The sequence below is a fragment of the Panthera tigris genome, chromosome F3, assembly GCF_018350195.1.
Source record: "Panthera tigris isolate Pti1 chromosome F3, P.tigris_Pti1_mat1.1, whole genome shotgun sequence".
NCBI lineage: Eukaryota > Metazoa > Chordata > Mammalia > Carnivora > Felidae > Panthera > Panthera tigris.
Genome location: NC_056678.1, coordinates 61341729 through 61366213, shown reverse-complemented (window position 1 = coordinate 61366213; position 24485 = coordinate 61341729). Strand labels below are relative to the sequence as shown.

General features: G+C 42.1%; 1 protein-coding gene across 3 annotated transcripts in view; it reads left to right on the top strand.

Annotated features, from left to right (window-relative positions):
- The first annotated feature begins 21093 nt into the window (after positions 1 to 21093).
- Positions 21094 to 24485, top strand: part of PBX1 (PBX homeobox 1) — a 289312-nt gene continuing 285920 nt past the window's right edge. For all 3 annotated transcript variants that reach the window (XM_042976720.1, XM_042976719.1, XM_042976725.1), the window contains exons 1-2: positions 21094 to 21264; positions 21467 to 21757. In XM_042976720.1, coding sequence (XP_042832654.1) covers positions 21567 to 21757 — 191 coding nt within the window. In that variant the 5' untranslated portion in view covers positions 21094 to 21264; positions 21467 to 21566. The remainder of the gene's footprint in view (positions 21265 to 21466; positions 21758 to 24485) is intronic.

Sequence of the window (24485 nt, the reverse complement as noted above, 5' to 3'; positions counted from 1 at the left end):
TAAATAAAAGCAATTGAGGGGTGCCTGGGTGGTTCAGTTGGTTAAACGTCCAGCTCTTGATCTCAGCTCAGGTCTTGATTGCAGGGTCCTGAGTTCAAGCCCTGTGCTGGACTGGAAGCCTACTTTAAAAAAAAAAAAAAAAATGAGGGGTGCCTGAGTGGCTCAGTCAGTTAAGCGTCGGACTTTGGCTCAGGTCATGGCTCAGGTCATGATCTCACAGTTCGTGGGTTCAAGCCCTGCGTCCGACTCTGTGCTGACAGCTCAGAGCCTGGAGCCTGCTTCCGATTCTGTGCCTCCCTTTCTCTCTGCCCCTCCCCTGCTCGCTCTCTGTCTCTCTCAGAAATAAATAACCATTAAAAACAAAAAATTTTTTTTAAATGAAAGCAATTGAGAAATCATAACCTGTAGAGGCTGCTTTTAGACAACAGGCTTGAGCAATGAAATGTAGAAAGGGCTCACAGTGACCACCTGGCTGAATACAAACAGGCCCATCAGGCAACCCACCCCAAAATATCCATGGGCCCTAACTGACCAACGGGCTACTTACAACCAGACACAGTTTCCAAAAAAGGGGAAGATTCCATGTGCCATACCTCCTCACCTTCCCCCCAAGCCCTGGGTTTTTTAAAGTTTATTTACTTATTTTGAAAGAAGAGGAATTCTTTCACAGCCTTCCAGCACTTGGGATTCTCTCTCTTCCTCTCTCTGCTCCTTTCCTGTTCATGCTCTCTTTCTCTCAAAATAAATAAATAAACATTAAAAAAAAAAAAAAAGAAGGAAAATGAAGAGAAAAGGTCTGCATACTGAATGAGAAGACCTCAGCTTCCTTCTCCTACCTCACTTTCAGAATGCCAGCATAAAAGCTGGAGATCCCCCAGATAAAACTTGAAAAATTATTCTCTGGAAAAAAATGGATTAGCTTTTAGTTCAGGTGAAAAATCAAGTTTTGAGAGTTCCCAACAAAAGACCAATATGATGGGCCTGATCATCATCGGAAACCCACCAGTCAATGAGCCAGCCCCACACAGTTTTCAATCAACAGCCTAGAGCTTTCACTCATAAATGCAAACAGAGAGACAAAGCCCCCAGCTCCAACTAGCCCATGCAATAGAGACCAACACAAACAAATATAAAAAAGACATTTGGAGAAAAAGATAACTCATAGAACATAAAAAACTTTAAAATAACTATTGTACTCAATATCTTCACAGAGATAAAAAGAGGAATTTTATAAGGTGAAGGAAAATCCTACCATAAAAAGGTAATAGAGAATAAGAAAGAATCCTTAGGAATTAATAATAAACATAAAGAGGTCACCTGGGTGGCTCAGTTGGTTAATTTTCTGACTCTTGGGCTCAGGTCATGATCTCATGGTTTGTGGAATCAAGCCCCAAGTCAGGTTCTGCACTGACCAGTGCTGAGCCTTCTTGGGATCCTCTCTCTCCCTCTCTCTCTGCCCCTGCCCCATTTGCAAGCATGCGCTCTCTTTCTCAAAATAATTGAATAAACTTAAAAAAAACAAAGAAAAAGAAATAGAGTCAATAGAAGACTTGGAAAAGTTAAAGAAATCTCCATAAAAGATAAAGCAAAAAACAAATAAACAAATAAGCTAAGGAAATTAATATGGAAGGAAAGGGCAGCAAGGGATGGGAGAGGGGGTGGGTTTAAAGGCTCAACCAAGAGGTAAAACACCAAACACACAAAAAGTTCCACAAAGAGAGAATAAATAGGAAGAAATCATCAAAGAAGTGGAAAGTCTATTTCTTCTTTCTACACTAATTACTCCTGGCCACCGAACTGGGGAAGAGGGTTTCCCACACCATCCAATTCTCTAACTCTCTATTCCAACCCATTGTCCTCCAACTCAATTCAATTCTAACACTATTTACCCCAAGTTAGCAACAGATCCCAAAAGTTAAGGACGCAGCCCTATAAACTACTTCCCACTTGAGACACCAATCACAGGTTCTGACTGATCAGCTATAAATCAGGGTTCGCATGATGCCCTCCTTGGGTTTCACTTTGTAGGTGTGACTGATTAAATCATTGGCCATTGCTGGTTAAGTCGAGTCCCAGTCCCTCTTCCCTCCCCAAAAGTAGGAGTTGGGCCTGAACCCTCTAATCCAAAGATGGTTTCCCTGGCAACCAGCTCCCTCTCCTCCTTAGGGTCTTTCCAAAAGTTTGCCTCATTAACATAACTTCAGGTGTGGTTGAAATAGGCTCTTATGAATAACAAAAGCCTCTCCTTCCACCTTCCCCTATATCTGCCCCACCTCCCCCACTTCACTTTTATAGCCCTTATCACTTGGGAAAATCCAAGGGTTGTACGAGCTCATTGTCTGGAAGAGGACAGAAACCAAGAACACTTTTCTTATTACAAACCACAGTTTCACAGAAATAATACAGGAAAACTTCCCAGAACTGAAGGATGTAAGATTCCTGGTTCCAAGGGCCTAATGAATGACCAGGACAATGAATGAATAACAAAATAATAGGAGATTAATACATAAAGTCTAAATTGAAAAACAAAACCAGTAACTTAAATGTGGGTATGCTACTTAGAAATAGGGAAATACAGGGGCTCTTGGGTGGCTCAGTCGGTTAAGTGTCCGACTCTTAACTTAGGCTCAGGTCATGATCTCACGGCTCATGTGATCGAGCCCAGCATCTGGCCATGCGCTGACAGCATGGTATTCCCTCTCTCCCTCTCTCTGCCACTTCCCTGCTCCCACTCTCTGTCTCTCTCTTCAAAGTAAAGAAATACACATTGAAAAAAAAAAGAGGGAAATATTAAAAAATACCAGAAGGAACAGCTAACATTACTGATTATGGCTGCTTCTGGGAGGTGGGATTCTGGTGAAAGGGGAAAGAGGACTAATGCTGGGGGTTAACAGCCTTGAAATTCAATTTGACATTTGAAACTACGTAGATGTTACTTTGATTTTTTTTAAGAAGAATTAATTGTAAAAAAAAAATACAACTCATTTAAGATATGATGCACTTATGTCAAGAAGTCCTTCTAGAAATTTGTTTAAACTCCAAACATATGCTTGAGTTCGAATGCAAGAATTACCTTGCCAATCTGGTGGCAGACTCATTTAATAGCATGTGTCTCAGTGAACTCTAGATATAGACCAATTTTAATAACCTTAATAAGTTGCATAGCACATTACTAGTAAGTTGCCCTTAATTTTTACAAAAATGCTCATTTATGGAATTGCCTATTATTCTGTAAGAGCTGAGGAAGTATCCTCCCTTTTTGGATCACTTCCTGGCTAATCAGAAAAATTCTTGCAGCACAATCTTGAGCCATGATTATAATTTGAATATGAGGTAGCTTCTCCTAACTAAGATTTTTCAGAGATTCTAAGAGTTTATCCACTCACTAAATATTATTGAAACATATTGTAAGACACACACTTTGCTAGATGTTAAAGATAATAGAGATTAGAGTCTAATAATATGACTAGTGTCCCAGAGAATCTAGTGAATCTAGGCTTGAATTAGGGTCTCCAGGTTGTTACAGATATCTGAGACATTTCAAGTTGTGGTTCAAAACTACAAGTTTGTCATAGAAACCTGGGAGGGTTCAAGGTGTCCCACCGTTTGGAAGTTTAAAAATATACAGTTACTCAGCAAAAAGGGACCTGCGGAAGATCTTGCTGGTTATCTGTCCATAGGCATCCCCACCCCCACCCCCCACTTTTTCTTGCTAAGAGAACCCCGACCTTGTGGTCAAATGTGCCAGTGCCAGGAGACGAGACATAACTTGCTTGACCAACGGGACAATTGTGTTTCAGACTTTTAGAGCCTCCCCTGCAGCTAAGGTAGTCACATGACCATTTCTGACCAATAATCTTCACCTGAAGCCTATTGTGGGATTTCTGGGAAAGTTGTTGTCTACCTGATAAAGGAAGACAGACAGGACTGGGAACTGCTGATTCTCCATTTCCTTCTGTCTTAACGTGGATGTAGGAACCAGAGCTCCAGCAGCTGCCTTGTTATCAAGAAAATAACAGCCAACACGCAAGGGCTAGTTAAGCAGAAATACAAAAGGGTCTTAGCGTCTAACGTCAGTAAGCATCCAACTCAAAGGTGCAACTGTTCTACTTCTGCTTTGCTGGTATGTAACTAAAGAGATCTGTTTCTACCCATAGAACACTTCTGACACCCAGTGTGTGAGGATTTTTTCCCCCACATCAACCAATTCTCCAACACCAGATGCGTGTCCTACAATTTGACTCAATTCTGACACTATCTACCTGGAGTTAGTGTCAGATCCTGCAAGTGAAAGGCTCAGTCCCACAGGACTGTCCTTCCTCCACTGCAGACACCAGTCTAAGTCCTAGCCTTCTGTACTTATGGCTGGAAACCAGGCTGGAACTCAGAGATTCCCACAACTTACCCGCAGATGTGATATTTTGCCACAACAGCTCACAGAACTCATGAAGACATTTACTTCATAAAGGATACAACTCAAGAACAACCAGATGGAGGGGATTTATAAGGTATTGGGGGAAGGGGTGCTCAGAGTTTCCTTGCCCTCTTCAGGCCTACCACTCCCCTAGTACCAACACGTGTTTACCTACCTGGAAGTTCCCTGAACTCCATTTGTTAGGTTGCTCATGGAAGTTCCATTAGGCAGACATGGTTGAGCATTGGTGACAGACAAGTCTTGGATCATTGGTGATTGGCTCAATCTCTAACCTCTCTCCGCTCCACAGAGGTTAGGAGTGGGGCTGGAAGTTCTAGCCTTCTGATAATGCTTGGTCTTTCTGGCAACTAGGTCCCATCCTGAACCTATCTGGGGACCTCCAAGCCACCAGTCATCTCCTTAGCATACAAGAAGACTCTCATCGCTCTGGAGATTCCAAGGGTCTTAGAAGATCTTTTGTCACAAACTGGGGCGAGGGAGGGTGTATGCGGGTCACCAAGACCAAATATTACAATGAAAGATATTACTATCACCTCTATCACTCAGTAAATACAAGAGTTTCAGAACCTCTTTGCCAGGAACTTGGGCCAAAGACCAAATATATACATATAATATCACAATATCTCGATAAAAAAGATCAAGCCCCTATTTATTTAAGCCACTCTTACTCTTACTGGATTTTGTCTCACTTGACTCCTAATTGAAACAGGATCTGAATCTCTTGTTTTATAAGTGAGGAAATCCAAGCAAAGATAAATTAAGCAATGTAACAATGTAGCCAATGTCAGCACATCTTGCTGATAGCAGAAATGGGAACAGAATCAAATAGGAATGTGCCAAACCTTACTCTGAAGGAAAAATGGGCTGAAAAATTCATTCAATTGTGTCTCTTTGGTCCTTGTATTTTCTTAGTGGCCCATCTGACATTTGACTATTACAGTTTCTTGAAGAAAAATGAAGTTTCCTCATTGGCAGAATCTTATCACCGTGTGTAGTTAATAGGATCTTTCATTCACCTACCCCTTCTTGGCTCTATCAATATACGTATTTAATATTTCATTCTCTTACATATTACTTAGTTTTTAAAGCTTGCCCTGAGAACTTATTTTCCATCTGTTAAGGGTCCTAAGCATTATAGATTCTTGCTTATAATAACTCTTCAAGGCTGGTATCATAATATTTGTTTTATAGAAGAAGAAACTGAAGTTCAGGGATACAGTGCCATGAATTGTGTTCCCAAAAATATATGTTTTTTTTGTAAATTTTTTAAAGTTTATTTAATTATTTTGAGAGAGAGAGAGGGAGAACAAGCAGAAGAGGGGCAGAGAGGAGAGAGAGAATCCCAAGCAGGCTCTGCACCATCAGCACAGAGTTCAATGAGGGGTTTGAACTCACTAAACACACCTGAGCTGAGATCAAGAGTCCGACGCTTAATAGACTGTGCCACCCAGGTGCCCCCCCAAAAAGATATGTTGAAGTCCTTACCCCCCGCCCCCACCTGTGAATGTGACTTTTTTTTTTTTTTTTTGGAAATAGAGTCTTTACATATAGAATCATGTTCAGGTGAAGTCATACTTGATTAACGTGGACCCTAAATCCAATGTTTGATGTTCTAAATCCAATAACTGGAGAGGGAGCTTTAGAGACACAAGGGAGGTAGAAATTGGGGTGATGTAGCTACAAGTCGAGGAATGCCAAGCATTGCTAGCGACCTCCAGAAACTACAGAGTCCAAGAAGGCTCTTCCCTGATCCTTCAGAGGGAGCCTAGATGTGCTTGATTCTGACCATCTAGACTCCAGAACTGAGAGAATCAATTTCTGTTTTAAGCCACTTGGCTTGTGATAATTTGTTAGGGCAGCCCAGGAAGCTAATACAAGGGGTTAAATGATTTTCTCCGTATCACACAACTGGAAAGTAGTGGGGCCCACCTGTCAGTGAAGTTGTGCAGTAGAACGGATCAGCTTCACCCACATGTAGAAAGGCCAAATGGCCCCAAATTCTTCATTTGTTCCACAAGTCTTGAAGTCCTGATACACTGTCAATGATACCACGAAGAGCTTTCAAGGAGCTCACAATCTATTACACGGTTCCTAAAAAGCAGCATAAGGTATCATTATCCCCTTCTCTATTTGCCTTAATATCCCTAGAAAATTATTGTTTCTGGTGATAGCCCTTAGTTCTTTAGTCCTGATTTTCTTTCAGTGGTTTACCACGACCATTCCCGTTCCTTGGTTTCAAATGCTTCTATTAAGAAGTCGGCTGTCAGTCTTACTGTTGAAAGTAATGTTTGTATTTTCTCTGACTGCTCTTGAGACTGTTTTTTTTTTCTTTTCTTTCTTTTTTTTCTTTATCATGGATTTTTAGCAGTCATACTACTATGTGTCTATGTGTGGTTTTCTTTTAATTTCTCCCATTTGGAGTTCATAGCTATTCTTGAATGTTTGGCTTCATACCTTTCATCAGCTTTGGACATTTGCAGCCAATTTCTTTTCAGATCGGCTTTTGACCTAGTTTATCTCTCATCTCTTTCTGTGACTCCACTTATATGTATATTAGGCCTTGTAACTGGGCTCCATTCATCTCATAGGAGCCTTTCTATGATTTTCATCTTCTTTTGTCTCTGTGTTTCAGGCTGTAGAGGATCTGCTGGCCTATCTCCTGCTTCATAGACCTCACTTCAGCTATGTCTACTTGGCTGATAAGTGTGTCTATTACATCCCTCATTTTCGTTCTTTGATTGTTCAATCCTAGGATTTATGTGTTCATAAATTACAAGTGTCCACTAAAATTCCACACATTTCCTCCCTATTTTTCTTGAACATATAAATCACAGATTTTTTTTAAATTAAACCCAAATTAGTTACCATATAATGTAATAATGATTTCAGGAATAGAATTTAGTGATTCATCACGTTCATATAACACCCAGTGCTCATCCCAACAAGTGCCCTCCTTAATGCCCATCACCCATTTAGCCCATCCTCCACCCAACACCCCACCAGCAACCCTCAGTTTGTTCTCTGTAGTTAAGAGTCTCACACTTTATCTCCTTCTCTAAATCACAAGTATTTTAAAAGCCATGTGCATAAATTTTAATATATGCATAGGGACTTCCTGTGTGCATTTGATTGTGTCCATTGTTTTTCTGAGCTTTTGTACATTTGGCCTTGTTTACTCGAATGCCTATTAGTTTTTCAATAATGATGAATGCTGCGTGTAGAAAATTGTACAATTTGCAATTCCAATTAATGTTCAATATGTCTAGAGAGGATGTACTTTGATTTTTGAGAGGCAGATGGATAGGGTAGAGCAATTGAATCCAGCCTATAATTGTACTAAATAGAATCTGGATTTGAAGTTTTGTGAGAGCTTTTCTATAAAAAAGCTTTTTTTTTTTTTTTTCTTCATCTCTAGTTCTAATGCAGTACTGAGGTATCTATAGGAAAGTCTCCTTCTTAGGGGCCCTGAGCTATCACTTTATTTATCTCCCTAGCATGATGAGACTATTTATTCAGTTTCTCAGCCTCCTGGCAGCCACTTAAAAATTAGCTGATGACTCCAAAGGAAAAAGAGCTAAAAGCAAGGCTTTCCTCTGTGAATTTCTTGTCTCCTGGGTCATAGGACCTTCGGTCTTCACTCACTAATTCTCAAAGGCCTTTAAACAGCTTTTTAAAATTTAACCCTTTTTAGTTGTTATTGTCAGGAGCGCTTGTCCAATACCGACTAGTCTGCCGTAGCCAGAAGTGGAAATCCAGAAGTGTTTGCTTTTTGTAGCCTCGGAGAATTCAGCTTGATGGGTCTTGTTTCATACTGAAAGGGAGAGATAAATTTCAGTTCTTCTGTTCATAAATAAGCCTCCATTATACAGCACGAGCTTCTACTTGTTTGCACAGGATGATGGAGGTATCACCTTAGCCTGGGAGGCAGCGTGTGTGTGTGTGCGTGTGTGTGTGTGTGTGTGTGTGTGTGTGTATTTGACTCTCATTTCAACTTCCCTCTCGATTTGTCCACACAGAGTGACTAGATCGAGGCAGAATGAGTATTTTCCCTCTCCATTCTCTGCCCTATTTGATAACTAATGTCTTGCTTTCAGTAACCTCATAATTCAGGGAAGCGTCATATAAAACAATCCTTTACTCCTAACTAATGTAGGTAGTTAATACCGATTTAAGAAAGATAGTTGCTATTAACTTATATATTTGGTATTGACTTTACAAAATGTGATTCAATCAAGAGAAACGCAAAATTGTCTATCATTTTATCATCATTACTTAGTCCACTGAACTACTTTATGTTGCCTTGAAATTTGTTGAAATCCAAAGAGCTAATTCAGAAATATAAAGTTCATCGATTTCCATTGGCTTTTATCAACATATAAGTACAAAGCAAAGGGAAGGTTTCAGACATTTAGTTACATAACCGAATTCTACAAACTTTTCATTTTAAAATATTCTGATAGAGCATTAAAAATACATATACATATATCTTGGCATAGAATTCCGCTAGAAGGGATCTTGGGTGTCTTTGCAGTCTGACTTTCTGAAACATGAGTTACCGCTTTCCTCAAAAATAATTTTCTGAAAATACTTCCCTTTGTATATGAAGACATAGATTCAACTTCATGTTCACTAGAAGAAGTAAGCAAAAAGAAAAGAAAAAAAGTCTCTAATGGAAACACTCTTCGTCTTTTCCTTTTTCTCCGATACACTGAGATGTTTCCATGTGCTGGCCATTCGGGCACCGGCTCCCCTCACATACTCACACACCCCAAAACCAAGAGTTATGTGAACAGGATGTAGGAGGTCCAAAATAATTAATAATTAATTTTCCTGGGAAAGACAGAAAGGAATTTGAGCTGGGTTTAGCTGATGAAAGGAGACAGAAAGATACTTCTGGTAGAGCACCTACTGCTTTATAGAATTATGAAAGTTCATGGTACACCTGGAATTCAGTGCAGAGACAATAATAGGAAATACGGCTAGAGATGTAACATGCGGGTAGATTTTGAAAGTCCTAATATGTCATGCAGAGGAATTTGAACACCATCCAAACACAAAAGTCCTAAATATTTTTTTTCAAAGCTCCTCAATATTTTATTTTTTTAACTTTTTAAAAAAAAACTTTAAAAAAATGTTTTTTTACTTTTGAGAGAGAGAGACCAAGCATGAGCAGAGGAGGGGCAGAGAGAGAAGGAGACATAGTATCCAAAGCAGGCTCCAGGCTCCGAGCTGTCAGCACAGAGCCCGATGCGGGGCTCGAACTCACAAACTGTGAGATCGCGACCTGAGACGAAGTCGGCCACTTAACCAACTGAGCCACCCGGGTGTCCCAAAGCTCCTCGATATTTTAAAGCAAAGGAGAAACAGATACATTTTGGCTTCTAGGAATACAACTGTGCCAGAACTTGAGACTGAAGACAAGAATGGGGACAAACCGGTGACTGGGAAATTAATGCCGTTGTCCATGAAGACAAAGATGTCTTGAGCAGCAATTAAATATCTTTGTACATCTGTCTCCTTCATTCATATACACAGAAGGGTCTGAGTTGAAGCGGTACACTCTAGAGGATTTGGTGATCAAGTCCCCACGGGGCTGAAGAAGATAGCGCTCTTTGACCAAGGAGAATGGGTGGGTGGTGATACCCTTACCTTAGATGAGAAACAGATTACGAGGAAGTGCAAGAGAAGGATGAGTTCAGTCCAGCTGCCTGGTGGCTCGTTGCTTTGACATTTGGAGGAAAGTTTTGGCATGTTGGATATCTACAGAATGGCTTACTTCCTTTCTCTTGACCTCGCCTCCCCATCCACACAGCTAAGATTTTCCTTACTTTTATATGATTCCCACCTCTTGTTCGCACCCAGTGCCAACCAGGAGAAGCAACCAAGGAGAAGCAACAGACTCTTCATGATCTCTTTTCTGGGGGGACAAAATAGCTTCTTTATTTCTTCTTGAAGTCACTTACAATGTTAAGATCAGTGTATACTTTTGTGACCAAGTTTAGTTGCTGTATCGGTTAAGACAGTGTTTGGTACATGTGTTCGTAAGCCAATTACGATGACTTCAGCAAACTATTTTACCTCCTTTAAAAAGAAATCCAGAGGTAAGCAGTCAAGGACAAGGATGGTTTTCAAGGCGATCATTAAAGATCCAGGCCATTTCTGCTGTCCTCTTCAACCATCCACAGCAACACCTTTCATCCTCGTTGTCTAAAGACTACTCTTTTACCTTTAGATATTACATCTACGTCCCAGGCAATAAATGAGAAAGGGAAAGGCAAAAGGCATGAGTATGCTAAATCTGTCCATGTTTAGCCCTAAAAAAAAAAAAAAAAAAAAAAAAAAAAAAAAAAAAAAAGGTTTTCCCAGAAGTTCAACCCAAGACATGTTTTCTTATATTGCATTACCCAAAATTATGACACATAACCACGCCTAAATGCAAGGAAGCCTGGGAGATTAAGTTATCTAACTGGGTACATTGCTGTCAAAATAATTGTGATTTGTGAGTAAGGAAGAATGTATGTTGGGTGCTTACAACTAGCTAAGCCTGCCAGCCACGTTTTCCTTTTAAATATAACAAGAGGGGCGCCTGGGTGGCTCAGTTGGTTAAGCGTCCGACTTCGGCTTAGGCCATGATCTCGCGGTTTGTGGGTTTGAGCCCCGCGTGGGGCTCTGTGATGACAGCTCGGAGCCTGGAGCCTGCTTCCGACTGTGTCTCCTCTCTGGGCCCCTCCCCCACTTGTGTTCTGTCTCTCTCTATCAAAAATAAATAACGTAAAAAATTTTTTTTCTAAATAAATATAACAAGAAAAATACATATATTTTTTACAGGTCTCAGTTTTCTAATGATCTTTTTGATGTACAAACATATGTAGATGGAGGAAAAGAAGGCTGGGCTATCCTAAAGGAGGGTCACCTGAGAATAAAGGTCTAACCGGTTGGGGGTGTCCAGCTGGCTCAGTCGGTATAGCGTGTGACTCTTGATCTCAGGGTTGTGAGTTTGGGCCCCACATTGGGTGTAGAGATTACTTAAAAATAAAGTCTTTAAAAAAAGAGTCTAACCTGCTTCTTTCCAACAGCAAGTGCCTTTCTATTACCTCCCCTTGTTCCTCCAACTCCCTTTCATAGGGGAAATGAAATACTTAGGGTTCTTAGGCTTAGACAACGTTGATCCACAAAGGCTAGATTCAAGAAGGAGAATAGCCCCGGGTTAGTATTACTGAGGCAACCAGAAACAGGCTAAATTTTACCTACTGACTGACAAGAGAAGGAGCGAAAGATACTTAGGGTTAGTAAGGACAATCAAGATGGCCCAGGTCAAGGCTCCACTCTAATGCTTTGTTCTAAAAATATTCCCGATCTTTCACCTCTCCCTTTGTGATGTGATTTTGCAGCTACTCCCATCAAGAAATGGTGTAGGCAGTGGCAATTTCCCAACCCTTGAATCTAGGCTGGCATTGGAATATGCTGTGTTTAATAAGAACACTGCAGATGTGTGTTTGGTTCCAAGCTTAGGTCTCAAAAGACACTGGGCACTTTCACCTCTCCTCTTGGAACTCTATCTGTACCACATGAGAGAGTCTGAGCTAGATTGATGGGTGACAAGAAATGCAAGCCTTGACTGCTGTTGTCACCCCAGACCATAGCTAGGCAACTGTCAGATATTATAGTGGGGCCATCTTAGACTGGTTGGGACCCAGCCAACCTCCTAGCTGTCTTAATAAGTCCAACTAAATTCAGCCAAGTATGACTCAGCTGATCTGTAAATTTGTGAACAAGAAGAAATGGCAATGGAAAAAAAAGAAAAGAAAAGAAATGGTTGTGGTTCGAAGCCACTAATTTGGGGATGGTTTGGTACACAATAGATAATCGATACACTGACAATGAAGATCCCCTAAAATAAAGTTTCCTTTTGGGGGCTATACAATTATGTCAAGCGATTTCACTTATATTTGATTGATACTATAAAGTAAAGTGCTTTAGTCAAAAGTGAATGGGAATAGTCTCAAGCAAAAGAAAGTTTGATTTGGAGGACGGAGAAGAGAAAATATTTAAGCAGGTCACTCTCCGGAAGGGTTGTGAGATTCAGGAATTATGGAGGAAAGCATGATGTCATTAGCGGCCCCCAAGGCAGGGACGGACAGAAGGAAAATGACATGAGTCTAGAAGAAACTACCCAAGAGGAATAGTATGAATTAACATTCATCATCATCGAATTCTAACCTGACCTCAACCTTACAAGCTGTGAAAATAAGGCTTTTGATAAGTGGACTTACTTGGCTGAGGTTACAAAGCTGGTGAGCTCCAGGGCAGGCGTCTGTTTGACCTCTAAGCCCTGGGCTCTACCCTGTCTTGTATTTGTGCCTGGGACTCTGGGGGGTGGAAGGCTGTCTCCACAATCTGTGCAGCTGAAACTCTTTTCTGCACTCTGACCACGCGTGACGATTATTCGAGTTGCTATGTCATGATTTTTTGTTATACTGACCTCAGTTTGTCAGAGTTCATCCTGGTACCCGCAGCACAGGCTGGTCTCAAGTCTGGAGTCTTCTGATTTCTCCACTATCTTTCCACTTTCAGAGATGGGGAAGATAAAGGAAGGGATAAAAAATAAGAGAGCTGATCTACACTTCTCTCAGCAAGATTACTAGAACACACACATACACGCACAGAGGCATGCACACACGCACCTTACGTACACTGTCAAGATACTTGCCTGTTTTGCCATATATATCCTTTTTCCTATGCCCATTAATCAAACCTGGATAATCCACACTCCTGGCAAAGACACTGTGGTGGATAAAGCATAGATTTTGGAATCACATTTGTTGAAGCTTAGTTTCCTCATCTGTAAAGTGGGAATGCAACTATTTACCTTGTAGTGGATACCTTCTCCACCACAGTAAGTGGTGTACCATTTATTTAACTGGTCAAACCAAAATCCAGAAGTTTAATTCCTTGTCCTCCTCTTCCTTCTACGTCATAGCCTCTAGAGAGTCCCGTCGGCTTTACCTACAAAAGAAAGATCCCAAATCTAATCCTTTTGACCTTGTCTAGTACGACGGTACTTGTCCAAGGTACCGTCATTTGGGGCCTAAGTTACCGCTGTACTTTCTTAAACAGCTTCCTTTCAACCCCATCTCCACCCTAGCAATCCATTCGCTGCATTGAAGCCCATTATACTTTTAGAGTAAAAGTCAGTGGACGTTGTTCTCCAGTGTTAATACTGAATGTTTGTGTCCCTCCAAAGTTCAGACACTGAAACCTAATGCTCAACGTGATAGTATTTGAACGTGGGGCCTTGGGAGATGTTTAGGTGATGAGTGTGAAACTGTCATGAATGAGATGTGTGGTCTCACAAGAGACCCCATGGAGCCCCCTCACCCCTTCCGCCATGGGAAGAACAATGAGAGGACAGCCGCCTATAAACCAGGAAGCAAGCGCTTACCAGACATGGACACCGCCGGTGCCTTGATCTTGAACTTTCAGCTCCAGGACTGGGAGAGAGAAATTTCTATTTCTTAGAAGCCACCCCATTTATGGTGTTTTGCTATAGCAGCTCAAACAGATGAAGACATCGTGTTTAAAACCCTCCAATGCCTTTTCATTTTCTAAATCTAAACCTTACCTACCTTTTTATTTCTTCTTTGCCCTCAGTTTTGAACCACTCTCCCCATCTTGCCCCTCTGTCTTTGGTTCTTACCTCAAACATTCTAGCACATTTGTTTCTCAGTGGGGGCCACTGTGTTGGCCATTTCTCCTGCACTCAGTCTATAGTAGCTCGCAGGTCACTTTCTGCCGCACTTTTTGACTTCATCTTCTTTATAAAATTTATCATTCCCTGGTGTTTGCCTGTTGCTGGGTTCATTTAATTTGTTTCACTCAAATGTAAGTTCCATGAGAGCAGAGGCCGGGCCTGGCATAGACCCTCATGACTAGGAAATGACTCGTATACAGTAGGTTGTCAAACAAATCTTTGTTAAATAAATGTTTATCTTCACTCCCCTGCTTAGTATGCTCCGGTGGATTTCAAACGTGGGTTTGTATAAAATCCCAAGTCCTTACCTTGGCCTGAAATTCTGTACATTATCTGGTCTCTGTTCCCCACTCTGATGTCATCATTGTATCCTTTTCTTCTCTTGCTTACTATGCTCCAGTGTCTCTGGTTTTCTTTGCTTCAAGTTCACATCCAAGCTCAATCCCTTTGCATTTGTTGTTTCCCGCTTCCTACCCCACTTGCTCTTTCCCAGGACCTACCCATCTCTGGCTTGTCACCACTCAAGATTAACCCCAATGTCGGCTTCTGAGAAAGCTCTTCTCTGACCACCCTGTTTGATGTTGCCTCCCCAGTACCATGTTACGTTACCCTGCTTTCTTTCATTCATAGCATTTACGAGTCTCTGAGCTCATATATTTATTTGCTTCTTACACTAGAATTCAATGAATTCAAGGAATCCAGTTTGTCTTATTACCACTATATTCCCAGTGCCTTGAACAAGGCAACAATGTCAATGTTCCGTGACAGATTCCCGCCCCTCCCTTTTGCCTTGCTTTCAAGGGTCGGTATCTGCAGCTCTTTAGCCCTGATATTGAAATTAGATTGACCATCATTCAATAGTCCGTCCTAATGTGCTGTTGACATTCTGGTAGCTCGCTCCATTCAGGAAATATAGGCAGATATTCCTAGAAACTCTCATCTGCTAAGAGCCACCTGGTTTCTCCAGACCAACTGGTAAGGTTTACTTTAAAGTAAAGTGAAAAAAAAAAAAAAAAAAAGATGCTTACTTTTTACTTTACTTGATAATCCAAGCCTACTTGATGTTACCTTTTTTGGGTTTTGAAATCCCTTGAGACTCTGATAAAGGTCACAGACCCTGCTCCAAAAATAACGGCAGGTAGTGCCTACGGCCAACTTTTGTACATAATTTCCAAGGGTTCGCAGGACTCCTGGAGCTCATTTATGGGTCATCGGTCAAGAACCCCTGCTCTGGGCTCTCCGTGTTCTGACCTATGAAGTCAGGGCTCCGTGGTGGTGGTCCCAGCACTGCCTCAGGGCCTGCCCGGTGAGGCAAGGAAACAGGACGAGTGGGGGAGGGAAGGATCTCTGGGAGTAGGACGGAAGAGGGTGGACAGAAGGAGAGGCAGAGCAGGAGGAATGGAGTAGGAGAAGGGGCTGGAAAAGTTGAAGGAAAGCAAGGAATGAGGGGGTAAGAGTAGAGCTGGAAAAGAAAGGCAAGAATCCTTGGTCAGAGGAATCGGGGCCATCGACTGCCTGAGGTGCTACCTGGGGTTGTGATCTCTGGTTCCAACCCTCTTGGGCAGAGGACAATTTCTGTTCCCACATAAGCTGAAAAGTTACAGAAGCCTAGAGGCCAATTCAACTATAATCACAGAGATACACAGATGAGTGTCTGCTTACATGACAGAAGACTGCGTGGTCGTGGATTTATTTCTGGGACCATGCTGGGCGCCCATCTCTTTCCATTTTATTTGCCAGGGAACGCGCTGAGCTCCTTGCACCCTGCTTTGTCCCTTAATGAAGATGAGAATACGTACCAGTGGGTTTCTAGCGAAGTTGGAGAGAGAATCCTCAGAGTAAACTAAACCTTGACACAGAGGTAAACATGGTGAGATGACTTTGTAAACGTTAGAACGATACCAGGCTGAGAACTACAGGGGTAAGTGGCAAAATGTGATAATGGCTCATGTCTTTGAAACATGATTCGGTGGACTTCAGTTACTGGTCTGAAGAAACACAGCACGATTGCCAGGCATCATTCATTCTTTCCACACATATTTGTTAAACATCTACTACAACTAGAGGCCCACTGAGATATGGAAGGTACACAAAGCATTCTCCATCCCTTGTCCCGATGCCCAAGGGATGTCAATTTCTCCTCGGAACCTACTAGAAGTTCCTTAGTGCAAACAGGCGATTCCAATGGTCATTCTATTTCACCTGTGGCCGCGTCTCCTCTTAACTTCCTTTATTCTCCATGATGTGTTTAAAATAAGACAGCTCTCAAATCCATACTTGGTGATGTAATTCGACTCCCAGGAACCTTGGTTTCTTCATCTGCAGAATGGAGATGGTAATCTCCCAAAGTTGTTAAAATTAAGTGTCACGTCGCTAAAATTAAGTGGTAATGGACACACAGGGCCCGAAGCACAATCAGCACTCAACAAATTGTATCTACAGTTATAATTATTATTCTGTTAATGCCACTTCATTCTGCTCACATCAGCTGGAACACATTTTTTTTTTATCCTCCCCTCAACCCACACAAAATCAGTTACCAGGTTCCATTGGCTCTACCTTGAACATGTTCCTCATAATTGCCTCTCCTTTCCCTTTCCACTGCCACTCTCCTAATCCCTCTTCCTTATTTCATGTTCTCTTCTCCCCAAATTTGGTGTTGGACAACAGTAGGCTGTGCATAGTCAAGTTTGGAGGGAGTCAATAGTAACATGAGTTGTTTTGAGTGCATGGGGAGCAGGCGCCCCTCATCCAGCCAAGTGTTCAAGGTCAACTGTATGTTCAAGGTGCTTTATTATTTTAATCACCACAGCTGTCTGACCTCAATATCTATGCTTTTACTAATCACTCAAAGCTTACTTTTAATGTTTTTATTTATTTTTGAAGGAGAGAGAGAGACAGAGCATGAGCGGGGGAGGAGCAGAGAGTGAAGGAGACACAGAATCCTTGTCTCCAGGCTCCAGGCTCCGAGCTGTCGGCACAGAGCCCGACGCGGGGCTCGAACTCACAAACCGTGAGATCACGACCTTAGCCGAAGTCGGACGCTCAACCGACGGAGCCCCCCAGGCGCCCCAAAGCTTACTTGTAATCACTGTAATTGGGCTTCCCTGTTTATCATCTCTCACAGGGCTTCGACGACATGCTATCTCAGCTATAGTTTATATATATTGAAATATATTTTGGCAACCCTACAGAGTAATAACGAAAAGCATAAGTATTGACATGAGACAGCTGTAGTGATTAAATGAACACTGCATGTTGAATATACAGTTAACTCTTTTTTTAATTAAAAAAATTTTTTTAATGTTTATTTATTTTTGAGAAAGAGGGAGACAGGGCATGAGTGACAGAGAGAGAGGGAGACAGAATTAGATGCAGGCTCCAGGCTCTGAGCCGTCAGCACAGAGCCTTACGCGGGGCTTGAACCTACAAACCGTGAGATCATGACCTGAGCCAGAGTCAGACGCTCAACCCACCGAGCTATCCAGGCAGCCCATGAATACACAGTTGGCTCTTGAACAACATGGGTGTTAGGGGTACCAATGCCCTGTGCAGTTGAAAATCTATTTATAACTTTTGACTCCCCCAAAACTTAACTACTAATAGCCTACTGTTTTTTTCAAAGATTTTTTTAAGTAATCTCCACACCCAACGTGGGGCTCGAACTCACAACCCCAAGATCAAGAGTCATACGTTCCACCGACTAAGCCAGCCAGGAGCCCCACTAATAGTTTACCGTTGACCAGAAGCCTTACGGATAACATGAGTTGATTAACACGTATTTTGTATGATGTATGTATTCTCATATGTGTCACATACATATTCTTACAATAAAGGAAGCTAGAGAAAAGAAAATGGTATTAAGAAAATCATAAGGAAGCGAAAATACATTTACAGTACTTTACTGTGTTTATTAAGAAAAGCCACCTGTTCAGTTCAAACTCGTGTTGTTCAAGGATCAGCTGTAATACCTAATCATCCTAAAGCACTCGATTACTATTTTTTGTTCTCTCCCTCAATACATTTTTAAAAAATGTTTATTTATTATTTTTGAGAGAGAGAGAGCAAGCAGAGGAGGGGCAGACAGAGGGGAACAGAGGATCTGAAGCAGGCTCCACGCCGAGATAGCAGCCAGCCCGATGTGGGGCTCGAGCTCATGAACTGTGAGATCATGACCTGACCTGAGCCGAAGTCGGATGCTCAACCGACTGACCCCCAGAGGCTCCCCTGGGTAATTTTTTTTTAAGATTTTATTTTTAAGTAATCCCTATACCCAACATGGGGCTTGAACCCACGATTCCGAGATCAAGAGTCCCATGCTCCTCTGACTGAGCCAGCCAGGCGCCCTAAGCACTCGCTAAATATTAACTGTCATTAATACTATTGGTGTGGACATTTCTTATTTCCCTATTTTCCTATTAAAAGAAAACAGCTTTATTGAGATATAATTCACATTACCATAAAATTCACACTTACAAAATGTACAATTTTCTCTACAAAAAGATTCTGCTTTTTAGTGTATTCACAGAATTGAGCAACCATCACACTACATATAATTTTAGGACATTTTCATCACCCCCAAAAAGAATGTTCCTAGATGACAATGACCTTCTGGTATTGATGGTTCCTTTTCCAATACGTTGCCTGGAGAACTTTTATTAGATTCTCCGTTAAAATTACTTGCTCCCATACTGATTTTATATAGGCTCTGGGTTGACTTCTTTCTATTACCGAAGGTGAGATAATTTCATTATTGTGAGGGCTACCCACTGTGATTGACATACAATTTGAGGATATCGTTTTGTGCTCAACTTTTTATTAGTGGTGATTTAAAAAACTAGTTCACAAGTATGTGAATAAAACAGTTGTTATTAAGTAATTGCATCATAATTACAATTAATACTCCCTAGTGCATGCCCTCATGCCAATAAGCGCCAAGTAGCCTGTTAAAAACTGCTTTCAAATCCTTTCATAAGGGCTCCTTATGTTGCCAAACTTGTTTTTGATAATGATTGGGAAGGAGGTTGGAGTGACATAAAGAATCACGTTTTATTTGAGGATCCCAAACCACCTGACAGGGCTTCCTCCCATCTTGCAGATCGGGTACACTGAGGTTTGCAATGGTTCAACCCATTTCCGTTGGCTGGGTTGCCATCCGGGAAGAGGGCGGGCTACAGAGAACAGTTTATATTCCAATACGTTCTGGGCTCTTCCTAAGTCATTTATCTGCCCTTTTCTCTTTTGGCCATGGTGATTGCGTAGCCAGTCAGATTTCTCCTCTCTCCTGGCCTGGTGAAAAGATGGGAGGCAAATCTGTGATCTACCTGGAGCTATAGTCCTGGACTTCAGCTGTGAGTTTCTTACTAGCGCCCCAGCCCCACCCCCGGGGGCGATTCTATTAAAACCTTTTTTTCATTCTTTCCTACCCATTTTCAATTTGAGTCATCTTGTTCAAATATGTATTATCTTTTTAAGCACTCTCAGGCTCTTTGCAAACAACACGGGCAATGAACACGTGGCTAATTTTTACACGATTCATACTTTTCTGTTAGATCCAGGCACGTCGCAGAGCTGAAACACCAGGTTTTTGGAGAGACCCACACTTTGGTTCGAATTCCGTCTTTGACACTTAATAACTATGGGACCCTTGGACAAGTTATTTAATCTTTCTGAGTTCCCTTTTTGCAAAGTGAAAATCATAATCCATAACTCAGAGATGTCTTGGGGATTAAATAAAATAAGTCATGCAAATTACTTGGTGCATAGTAGGCATTCAATAAATGTCAGCTCGTTTCTTATTCCAGTTAATAATGCTTATTAGACTATATTAAAAACTAGAAGCAGACTGTGATAATGCATTTCTTTATTAAGTATTTAAGCCAAATAACTAATTTCCCCCAGGGGGAAGGGAGAGATATGTTGAATTGGATTCATTTGGTGGAATTATTTATTAATCTTTTTTTTTTCCTTCAACATTATTTTGTTTCACAGTTCATAATGCAGTTTTCATGCAACACAAATGCCACACAGCTCAGCATTCCTTTGAACTCTACTGTGATCTTTAAGAAAATCTATGATTACATTCGCCGCTTATTAGAGGTCATTGTTAGTTACGTTAGCAGCTCAGCTGTGTTTCATAACTACTTCGGGCTGACAAACTTTTGCTCGCCACCGTTTCCCCGAGGTGTAAGGCTTTACAAGGATCCGGTTTTCAATTGCAACGGTACAGCAGAAGAAAACAGGGGTGGGGGGTAGACTCACACCGTCTGTGCTCTCTCCTGTCAACATTACACGTTTGCATTGAAGCGGGGCCACGTTTTCCTCAAGGACGGCAGCTAAAGCGAGGCTGGCGACAGGACTGGGCAGTAACCGGGCTGGGGCTCGGGTACCACGGCACCTTTAAGGACCGGAGACTTGGCACTAGCCCGGCCTCCTTCCCGGCCCACCTCTGAACTCTGATTGACAGGGCGCCGGGCGAGGAGGAGCCGAAGGAGGCCGAGGGGAGGTGCGGGGAGGCGAGCAGGGGGAGGAGGGCCCGTCTTCCCGCCGACGGCCAATCAGGGCGGGGGGGCGGGGCCTGCGCGTCCTCCTCCCTCCTTCTCTCCCCCGCCTCCCGGCTTCCCCGCCCCCTCCCCTCTCCTCCTTCTCGTCCTCCTCCTCCTCCTTCTCCTCCTCCTCCTCCTCGCAGGCTGTGGTTTTTCTGTATGTGTTTCTGGAGTCCTGAGCCTGAGCTAAACAAAAGCAGGAGGCTGACGGGGCTGCCGGAGTTTGCAGAGACACGGAGGAGGAGAGAGCCTGTGCTCTGCCTGCCGCCGCGGCCGGGGGAGATCTGGCTTTTGCAACAGCCCACCCCCTTTGAGATCACTCTGGCCCGGAGTGGGGGTGGGGGGCAGCGGGGGGTGGGGGGGAAAGTTTGCATTGCAATCCCCCTGCCTTCCTCTCCTTTCTCCCGATCAATGCATATTTGCAAAAGGATTAAGCCACAGATTTAAGCGCCGGGAGCCCATTTCTGCCTTGCAAAGGAGACCGGACTGAAAAACCAAAAGCCAGCTCTGATTTCTTTTCGTCAAGTGGGAAGGTGGTTTATTTTTCTTGCTTTTTTGGAGTCAACACCCTTCCCCACCAGCCCTTATCCCCACCCTCACCCCGCAACCCCTTCACGCCCCCCTCCCCCTCCCCACTCCCCATCCTCCCACCAGCCTCTAAAAGAGGCAAAGGGATTTTTTTTTTTTTTTCTTCTGGTCTTCTTTTTTCCCCCCTTCCCTGTTTATCCTGAAAAGGATCTGAAGCCAGCTTGAAGGATAAAAAGCCTTGGTGCTGCCCAGGAGCCGAGCCGAGGAGCAGAAGAGGAAGAGCCGGGGGCTGCTGTTGCCTTTGGAGATGGACGAGCAGCCCAGGCTGATGCATTCCCATGCTGGGGTCGGGATGGCCGGACACCCCGGCCTGTCCCAGCACTTGCAGGATGGGGCCGGAGGGACCGAGGGGGAGGGCGGGAGGAAGCAGGACATTGGAGACATTTTACAGCAAATTATGACCATCACAGACCAGAGTTTGGATGAGGCGCAGGCCAGGTGAGATGGAGGTTTTCTTTTCCTTTCTTGGGGTTTTTTGTTTTTCTCCCTCTCGCAGGGGGAAACAATGGGAACCGAATCAGCACAGCGCTTTCTTTTTAAATGTTATTTCTTTTCCCATTTTGACGAGCAACTACATGGCGGAGGAGTAAAATTGGAAGGAGCGTTGTTATCGAAAGTGTAATCGCCCATGCCGAGATGTGGCTCTGTGTGTGTGTGTGTGTGTGTGTGTGTGTGTGTGTGTGTGTGTGTGTGTTTGCGTGTGTGTGTGAATATAGAGATATTCATATATGTCCACACAAACACTCAGGCACGCCGAAAATACTGCCAACGGATCCAAAAGCGGCCCTCGGCACTTTTTACTGCTTTAAAAAAGTATCAGAGAGAGCAGAATTGACAAGTTTTGGACGGCATTCCATGCCTTCTTGTTGAGGGACTCCGTAACATTACAAAATAAAATGCCCCAATAACACTTTATTTGCAAATTTAGTGACTCCTCACCTAATTCAGAGACTTTGGCTTTTCTTTCTTGATGTGCCCCTCCAAAATTAATTTTGAGCTTTTCCTTCTTTCTGCCCCCTTAAAATAAAATTAAAAAAAAAAAAACAGATTAATTCTTTGTCAGTACTTGTCAACTATCCAAAAAATATTTTGCATTCATTTGATTCTGTTTCAGAAAAAAGCTAATGGAAAGAAGGAAAACATGATTTTGCTTTGAGGCATATTGGTTAGTTTCAGGAGACTCAGATATTCAGTTTAACTTTATTGTCTCTTAATTTGAGTCACTTTACCAGCGCTCTGTGGCACAGAATGTATGGTCCTTTAAAAAAGGGGGTGGGGGGACAAAAATCAAGCATGATCTTTTTCCCATGCTTTTTTCAGGACCACTTAGAATGCACAGAAATAGAAATGAAGGCATGTGTGAATTTCATGTATTTTCAGTACTGTAGGACAGGAAGGTCTTTATTAAGGAAACACAATAAAGAAGCTGTGTAGCTTCTCAAGTTAATCCATTGCCAGGTAGACAGTTCAACACTCCAGGATTTTACAGTAAATTCTCTTCCAAAACAAAATGTAGAGTCAATGGCAACCCAGAAACAGCTTGCCCAAGGCCGATCTCGAAAAGAAGAATTTAAAAAATCTAATGACCACATATGTCTTTACTGTTAATTACCCTGCTTTGTGAAATCTCAGAAGTAGTTGTTGTTTTTTTTTTTAATATGTACACAATTCCTATACCCCAAATGACTCAGTTATGTGGAAAAGACATTATATGTATTTTCGTCTTATGGGAATAAGGAATTTGAGTTGAGAAAATGAGCCGAAGCGGTTAAAAGCGTGGATGTTATGAATTACACCCTTATTTTAGCTGCAGGCACATGCAACATGTAAACTCAGAAGTACTGAGTGTGGAAAACTTAGAAATGTTCGAAGCCAGGAACTGTGCTTAATTTTTTTTTTAAATGGGGGAAAGTTTTCAAAAATTAATCGGTGCTCTCTTCCAATTGTATTATCTTTAGAGAAGCTAATAATTACGGCAAAGTGGAAGATTTTTCCCACTGGCAATCTCTTTTTGAATTGGAACAGATTTCTCCATTACATTGTTGCAGAAGAAGAAACTCAGGCATACCAATAAACTGGTTTAATAACAAGTTTGTGAAGTGGCAAGGGGCCGGGAAGGCTGGAGACTTCCCACTTTCCTCACGGACGATCAGTACTCCCTTTTTGTACAGCTGAGGACAGCCGAGGCTTGGCGGGTCTCCCCTGATAGTGGCCTAGATGCTGAGAGAGATTAGACCCACATTTTGGGATGGGGAAATCTGTTCTCTGTCTCTAACCCCATTGATGTGCTGTGGAAATGTAGTATTTCTGGAAAGCCGTCTGGGGCTTTTGTTGTTATTAGTCTTGTTGGTTTGTTTTTCCATTTGGGCCTATATGTAAGAATGCAATTAATGAAAACTATTTTAAAAGGCCCTCAAAGAGGTCTTTGATACAATAAAGTATTTTGTACCTTTTTTTCTCACCCCCCCCCCCCCATGAGAACTCAGGCACCATTGAGCTTTCTTTTTGTTCAAACAATGTAACTCTACTCACAGTATAGAGAGCCTGCTTCTGGTTACTGCTCTTCATGAGGATGTGTGTCCATTTTTTTTTTTTAACTTTAGCAAGAATTAAAAAAGAATTGCATGTGTCTGGGGTGCCAGGGGCTTCCATTTGTCTTTACACATTAATTTCAGTTTGTAAACAGAATTCCTTTAACTGATAGCTGATACGATCAGTATTTTGTTTCCAAAACAATATCCTTCTGCTAAGTGCTTCCATAGTAAAATAAAGGGAAAGGTATTGTTTTGTTCCTCAAGTGCATTCAGAATACACACGCACACCAGAACCAGGTAAATCACTAATCTAAAAGGCAGAATTGTATTTATTTTTTCCCCAATGGGTGCAAGGTCCTAATTGTAAATAATTGAATTTCAACACCTGCAAATAAGCGGCGTGTGCACAAGAGGCATAATGTGAACACAGAGAAATGAATTTATTCCCCATATGGGTATGTTTGCCCCCTGGCAATGCATTTCCATACTCTTTAACTTGGGGACTGAAATTTTATAAATTGACAGTTCTACTCAGAAGACCTTTCAAGCATCTTGTGTTTATGAGAATACAGGGGCATCTGCGGAATGAATTCGAACACATGGATGAATTAAATTTGAAAACACACACACAG